The sequence below is a fragment of the Crocodylus siamensis genome, chromosome 2, assembly GCF_052110815.1.
Source record: "Crocodylus siamensis isolate JL-2025a chromosome 2, ASM5211081v1, whole genome shotgun sequence".
Taxonomy (NCBI): domain Eukaryota; kingdom Metazoa; phylum Chordata; order Crocodylia; family Crocodylidae; genus Crocodylus; species Crocodylus siamensis.
Genome location: NC_143396.1, coordinates 21,820,021 through 21,827,583, shown reverse-complemented (window position 1 = coordinate 21,827,583; position 7,563 = coordinate 21,820,021). Strand labels below are relative to the sequence as shown.

At 60.9% G+C, this 7,563-nt stretch overlaps 1 protein-coding gene across 1 annotated transcript; it reads right to left on the bottom strand.

Moving 5' to 3' along the window:
• Positions 1-283: 283 nt before the first annotated feature.
• On the bottom strand, positions 284-4,768 carry HMX1 (H6 family homeobox 1). Its single transcript, XM_090034680.1, has 2 exons — positions 4,039-4,768; positions 284-3,198 (listed from the first exon to the last, which is right to left on the bottom strand). Exons 1-2 carry the CDS (start codon positions 4,340-4,342, stop codon positions 2,624-2,626), a joined length of 879 nt encoding a protein of 292 aa, XP_089890806.1. The 5' UTR covers positions 4,343-4,768; the 3' UTR covers positions 284-2,623.
• Positions 4,769-7,563: the final 2,795 nt, after the last annotated feature.

The following is a 7,563-nucleotide window of genomic DNA, read 5'->3' as shown; positions in this document are numbered from 1 at the left end:
TAATTTTTTTGGAAGGTGTCAGTGTTTGGGGACGTTTTGGAAAGGCGGGTCTCGGAGCCCGAAAAGTGCTTGCTCCGCTGCTGGGGACACAAGAGAACCAGGCGCTGAACTTGTGTGAGGTGCTGCTGGTGTAAGTAGGAGCTCTGGGTAATCTAATGAGAAGGGCTACCTGCATAGCCATGGTAAGAAATAAGTGACCCCCTCCCTCTCGCCGCCTTTTCTTTTTGCACCGTTTAATATTTTCCCATGATCAGAAGCTACAAATACCGGATATGAAAAAAAAATCTGTTTATTGATATAATCAGCATGTCTTTAAAAAACAAACAAACTAATGCTAAAACACATCGTCAAAATCTGATTGATCATTTAGGCCTGCCAGTTCCTTACCGTCAAGAAAAGAATATTTGGGAGCATGGGGTGTATTAGGATTTCATATGTTAGGCCAAAGCAAAGGCATGTGGCGAGCGGCAGGTGCGTAGCCCTGGCTTACAATCCACTTTGATATGATTGTTGCAAAGCACAATTTCCTCCGGTCAGAAACACTGGGCAATTTGTGAAATTGTATGTAATGGGGCAAATAATCTGGCTGTCTTCTTCCATATATAATTACGCCTTGAACATAATCAGATCAAATATTGCAGCGTAAGGAAAGCAAATGTCGCATAAGTAATAAATAATATTTCCCAAAACAATGCCATTTACACATCAAATATCTAACCTAATTTCCGATAGATTTCATCGCAGCTGTTTCTTATCTGTACCGAGAAAAGCTGTAATCCAAAACCTCATCGCTTTCAATTCCTGTTACACTTCCCTGCGAGAGATCATAATATTTAAGAAGCATTCGTACAGCTCTGGGGGTAGATTTTCACACAACAGTGTTCAAAGGATATTAAAAAAAAAATCGAAAGAGAAGGAGTAATATAAAACCTGGAGAAGACCTTGCAAGGCGGGAGTGGGGATTTCGGAAGCTTCGGCAAGTATTCCTCTAAACTCTCATCAGAAAAGACTAGTGGGAAAGTTCACGTTTTCGCAGAACTCAGATCGTTTCTGTTATGGGTTGATTTTCATGCTGTATCATTAATTCGTCCGCAGGGAGGGGGGAGGATGCACGGGCTTGTGTTTCAGGCCAAAGAGCAGAAGATCTGGTGAAGCTCTACCCATGACAAGACACTCTTCTCAGGCTTCATATCATTATTTTCAGCTCAGTTACAACTCGCTGTTTGATCTCGTACACAAAAGAACTAGGCTGTTGCAAATACAATTTAAAACCATAGAACAGAATACAAAACTCGATTTTTTCCCCCCTCTGGAGATTTGTCGACACACCTGTACCCCAAAGCTGATCCATGGCCTGAGCTCCCTTACGCAGCTACATAGCACTCCGAGCTGGTAACTTAAATGCCATTTAATGATACCGGAATACATAGGATCAAAGTTGACCTTTCCCCAAAATAGAGTTTTGAAGGGTCTCCCCCCCCACTTTTTAAAGTGGGAGCACCAGGAAGCCTGAACTCGAGGGATAACAATTGCCCCGCAATTAATTTTAGGAGTAGGTAGAGAGAAAAATAAACAAACCCGTTATGAAAGGAAAGTAGTTTAGGCATGCATAATACATAATATAATATCACGTTACGGTTTAACTCGGGTACCGAATGATACCATTTCCCAGTCTGTAGTCATCTGATATATATATATATAGATATATATATTTTACGTTGCCAGTGTGAACAATTCCCGTTAGGCAAACTGGTGAGAGACTCCTCTCCTGCACGAAACAGCGAAGCTGTGCTGTTCTCTTCAGGTCTGTCGCGAGGCCGAAATAAGTGGCAAACAGACACTTGGCTTGTCATCAGGTGTCAACTGCGGGATATTTTCCTTGTGGTTTTTAACTGGTAGGTCTAAATGGGGAAAACACGGGACCAAACCTCCTCTCACCCCTGCTAGAAAGTATTGGGTTAATTAGTGTGAACAACTTTCTAGAAAAGATGTTAAAGAAAAAAACAACCCCAAAAACATGCACCTTAAAAAAAAACAAAACAAAACAAAAACTAACCAGCAGGTATTTCCTCTCATGCTTTGTATATTTAATAGAACACAAAATATGAAAAATAAAAAAGGTTTTTACGTCTTAAGCAGCCAATAGCAAGACTGAGGAGACATTGCTGGAGGTGAGGACCGCCCGGAATTGCGTCTGCTCGCCATGGAGCAGCGTTAGAAACGAAGGGCTCGGAAAGGCAGAGGGAGAGTCCGGCCCGGCCCCCGGCCTGCTGGTGCGGGAGGGCCCGGCCCGCGGCGTTCCCGGCACTTCCCTCCCTCGCCTTTGACTGCCGCTCTCAGCCCCGCGGGCCGCGGGAAGGCAAAGCCCGGCAGTGCCCGGGCCCTCCCCGCGCGCTCCCGGCCGGCTGCCCCGCGCCCCAGTCCGACGGGCAGCCCGGTCCTGCTGCGCTGCGCCGCGCCGGCGGCTCCACGGGGCCAGGGGCTGCGCTTCTTTGGGTGCTCGGCCCCCGGCACGTTTATTGCACGGATTCAACGACTGGGACGCAGGACATGAAGGAGCGGGGCGGGGGAGCCGCAGTCCGCAGGCGGAGGAGGGGCCGCGGCCGCGGCCGGGGCAGGGGCCTCACACGAGCCCGGTCATCTGGGAGCGCAGGAAAGGGACCGAGGCGGCGGGGAAGGTGGCCAGGGGGTAGGTGACAGCGTTAGAAAAGCCCACCAGCGGCGGGGACACGTGGGGCAGGGGGAAGCCGAGGGCGCCGGCCGGCGAGTTCTCGTGGTACAGAATGGGCACCCGCACTATCCTTTGGGCGGAGTGGGACACGCTGGCGGCCTCCAGGTCTGCGGCCAGCTGCCGCTTCCACTTGTTGCGCCGGTTCTGGAACCAGATCTTCACCTGCGTCTCGGTGAGCTGCAGCGAGGCGGCCAGGCCGGCGCGCTCGGCGCTGCTCAGGTAGCGCTTCATGTCGAAGGTGGACTCGAGCTGGAAGACCTGGCTGCGGCTGAAGACCGTGCGCGTCTTCTTCTTGCGGCCCGCGGCCCTCTGCTCCGCCGAGTCCGGCTCCTCCGCCCGGTCGTCCTCCTCGCGGCCGCCGCTGCCGCACGCCAGCTCCGCGCCCGGCTCCTCGGGCAGCGCCCCGCAGGGCCCCGGCCGCTCCGCCGCCGCCTCCTCCGCGATCTCCGGCGAGTCCCGGTCGCTGGCTGGTGGGGAGAGAAGGACACGGTGGTCACGGCCCGTCCTCTCCCAGCCCTCCGCGAGCCCTGCTCCGCACAGGTGCGCGGCTCCCCCGCGGCCCCGGCCCTCTCCCCGAGCACCCGCTCCCGGCAGGGAAAAAGGGCTGGCTTCAGCAGGACGAGGCAGAGCCGGGCGGCGCAGCCTGAAGGCCGCTCGGCTGCGGGGCGAGAGGCCGCTCGGAGGAGGGAAAAGGACGGGGGGAAGCCGGACGGGACGTGTCTGGGTCAGCCGCGGCCGCCCCCGAGAAACGAGGCGCCCGAGGGGCTTCGAGGCTTTCGCCGGGGCAGCTGGCCTCTTAAGCCGGAGGTGGCGAAGCAGGAGGCGCAGACCCGAGCACCGAGCGGGCGACGCCGGGCGCTGTCGGGTGGCAAGGGCCCCGGCCTCGCACGGAGGTTTCTCCCTCTCGGGCCCCCGCCAGTCTCTGACCCTCCCCTCTCCCCCGCGAGCCACGGGCTGCCTAGCACTAAGCAGCCGGCAGCTTTCCCAGGCTCTCGGGCCTCTGGTGGCTCTCGGTCTGCTCCCCAGCTCTTTTCTCCAGGAAAATCGAGGCCTTCCGTACCGGGCACTGCGCGATCGCCACCTCTCATTTTTGCTCCGGATTAGCGCAGCTTCTGCAGCTCCGGGGGCCGGCGCCGGGAGGGGCTGCCCGGTCTGAGCGGGACCTCGGGGGGCCCCGGCCTGGCACAAAGGCAGGGTTGTCCCGGGGTGTCCTCCCGCCTCTCCGCGGCCCCCCGCCGCCGGGGCCGGAAGCAATGCCCCCGCGGAGCCCGCGCCGAGCCCCGCAGCCCGGCGCGGGGCACACTTACTGTCGGGGCTGGGGCAGGCCAGGAGGCCGGCGTGCGCGCGGCGGTACCACTCCGCGGGGCTCTGGCGGAGCGCGCAGCGGCGCGGGCTGAGCCCGAAGGCAGAGACCTGACAGCAGAGCGGGGCGCAATGGCTGCCGGCGATGCCGCCCAGCGAGCGCGGCTCTTTGTGGCCGTCCGCGGCGCTGCCCCGCTTCCCCTGCGCCCGGCTCTCCTTCCCCGCGCTGCCCAGCAGGTTCTCGATGAAAAAAGACGACACGCGGGCGGAGGCGGCGTGGGCCTGCTCCGTGGCTTCGTCCGGCATCATGGGGCCGGCGCCGCGGGTCGCCGCCTGGCTGCTAGGCAATCTCCCGGGCGCTCGGGATCTCCGGCTGCGGACGGGCGGTCGCCTCCTCGCTGCGCCTGGCCCGCTGCGCGCTCGCCTGCTCTCCGAGGGGCTTTTCCGGAGGACTCATTTCAGCCCGTGGTTTGCCATCATTTCCTGCGAGCTACGAGCGGAGGGGAGGGGGGCCAGCCCCGGCTTCGGAGCCGCGGCCACCATCGCGCGCCGCCGGGAGCGGGGGGCCGCCCGCGGCCGGGCTCGGCCCGCACCAGGGCTGCCCCGGGCGGCGGGAGCCGCGCGGCGGGTGCCTACGTGTGTGCGCGCCGCCCCGGGGGCTGCGAGGAGCCTTGTCACTCACGGGCTGCTTATTTAGGTCAATTAGGGAGCAAATCACAACGCGGAGAGCGGGAAGGCCAGGCTGGGCTGGGGGCGGGGTGGGGGCCGGGCCGAGGGGCAGCCCGCCCTGCTATTGGCCACGCGGGCCTCGGAGGGCAGCCCGGCCAACCAATCCCTGCCCCAGCATCTCCGCCGCCGCAGCAGCAATAATAATAATAACAATAATAACAATAATAATAATGAGGAGGAGCAGGATCCGCCCCCCTCCCATGGCACTATCTCGCCGTCGCCTCCGGTCCCTACAGACTCAGGCTGCATCGGGTCCTGCCCGGCTCTGGGGTCCCCCCGTCTGACCCCCCTTAGCCGCTCAGCCCCTCCTGAGCGCGGATGGGAATGACTTGGGCTGGGGGTGGGCGGGGGAGATCTCCCTTGCTGCCTCCCTGCCTCCCTTCCTCGGCCGCTTCTTCCGCCCCTGGATCCGAGAGGAGGTTTCTCGTTTCCCCGCCGGGGATCTCAGCATCCTCCCGGCGCGGGCTCGGCTCTCCCCGCCAGGCCGTGTCCCCGCCGGGCCCTGCGCACCTCCTTCCCTGGCTTCATTGCCATGACATCCCGCCTCGGAGCCCCCGCGACACCCGCTGCTGCCCGGGCTCGGGCCGCCGCCCCGCCGCGCCCGGCCCCGGGCAGCTCCGCCGGCTGCTTGTCCCGCGCTCCCTGCCTGCCGCTGCCCCCGGGGCAGAGCCGGGGGTCTGGCACTGCCCCAGCCCCGGAGCAGGTCGGCGGAACTGGAGGCTGAGGTCCTAGAGCCCCGGGCAGCGCCAGGCAGCCCCGGCCCGGCACAGGGCCCCGGAGCAACCGGGGGCAGCGGCGCTCCCCGCCCGGGGCTTGGGAGCGCCCGGGGCCGGGCCAGTCCCGCTGCCCACCCCGCCGGCCCACCGTCTGCGCGGGCCCGGGCTCCGTGTCCCCGGACACGAACAGGGACATCGCCCCTTCCCTTCGCAGACACGAAACAGCAAAGCCACGCGCACGTGTACGGATTTCCACGGGCAGCCTCTGTGCCCACCCGCGTGGGCCTTCCACCCACGGGAACCCGGCCTGGGGCTGCACGGATCCCGGCACGACCTATTGCACTGGGACGGTTTAATCTAGGTGCACGGAGAGACCGACAGACCGACAAAGAGTTGACCGGCTATTTCTTGCTATGCACCATCAGGACACTATAGATAGATAGATCTCTGTATCGATACACTTACACACACACACGGTGTATATATAACCTGCACGGACAGTGTTCCGATACAAATCATACATACATACCTATGTGTGTGTGTAAGTGTATCGGTATATACACAGATATCTATCTATCTAGATATAGGCATAGATACAAATATATAGATCTCTCTATATAAGCATTATACATATATAATGTTATATATGGGTGTATGCATATGTATGTCTCTGTGTATAGATAGATTCATATAGTCACAGGTTCATGGCTGCTTGGGGCTGCAAGGGATCCAGATCATCTGGTCCAGCCTCTGTACTTGAGCAGGAAAGATGGGCATCAAGACGCTTTTTGAAGATCGCCAGGGTGAGTGACTGTATCATAGATAGGTAGATAGTCTCTGTGCATATTTACACATCGATACCATATACATGTGTGTACATATAGGCTGCGCGGGCAGTGTTCAGATACACATCTGATACACATCTGTCTGCCTGCAGAATATGCATGTCACGGAGTAGCCAGAAGTGAAGGTTGTAGCCGTGTTGGTCTCTCGGGCACCGGGCTGCGCGGCGCGAGTCAGGGCCTTCCCCCGCAGCACGTCGGGGCGCAGGAGAAAGGCGGGTTGGGGCAGAGTCCCGGCCACACCGGGGAGGCCCAGCCGGCTCCTGGCTGTGGCGGTGCCCGCGGAGCGCTGCCCTCGCCGGGGCCCGGCCGCTTGCGCGTGCGCGGCCGCCCGGTGCCGGCGGGGTGGGCCCCGCTTGCAGGGCGCCCCCCGCCCGCGCTCGCCGGGCCGCACCGGCAGCAGCACGAGCGCAGCGGCGGCCCGACGCAGGGCCCGCAGCGGGGACCAGGTGCCCACCCCGGGCTCCCCCGAGGCCCGCGCGCTGGCTACGGAAAAGGGCGGCTCGCTGAAGCCGCAGGTCCGGCCAGAGCTCGGCCCGCAAGAGGCTCTTCCTCCGGCCCCCGAGCGCGGGAAGCGCGGCGCCGCCCCGCTGCAGCGTTGCCCCGCCTTGCAGAGCGGCGCAGCCCCGGGAGCTTCGGCCTCGGCGGTGCCCTGCGCCGAGACGGCCGCGCCGGGCGGCGGGCAGGGCCGCTCTCCTCCCGTCACCTCCCCTGCCTCCGCGCAGCAGCGCCCTGGGCTTGAGAGGGGCTCTCCGCAGGGCTGGGCGGCGGGGGCACCCGCGCTGCCTGGCAAGGGGCTCGCTCCCCCGTGCCCGGTAGTGCTGAACGCATCCTCCAGTCCCACCGCCCGGCTCGCATTCCCCGGCCGCATGCATGCACATGCCGTGTTCATACACCTATAGAGTACACGTATATATACATATACAGTGTGTGTGCGCGTATACACACACGCACACTATATACATACATACACACAGACACACACACGTGTGTATGTACATACACATATACACGTATATGTGTGTGTGTATTTGTGGCTGTATACAGGTGGTGCGTGTACATGTACATATACGTGTGTATGTGCAGTCCGCACGCACAATGCTCAGCTCGAAAGCTGAGATACGCGCACGCGCACACGCGTGTAGGAGCCGAGCCGAGCCGAGGCTTTGCCCAACATCTGCCTCTGGTTGGTCTCCTTCAAGAAACCGTTGCGCAGCCGAGTGGAGGCGAGCCGAAAACGACC

Coding starts and splice junctions, on each gene's coding strand:
- HMX1 (XM_090034680.1), bottom strand. CDS start 4,342: ATGATGCCGGACGAAGCCACGGAGCAGGCCCACGCCGCCTCCGCCCGC. Junction 3,199..4,038: donor GGCCTGCCCCAGCCCCGACA/GTAAGTGTGCCC, acceptor TCTCCCCACCAG/CCAGCGACCGGGACTCGCCG.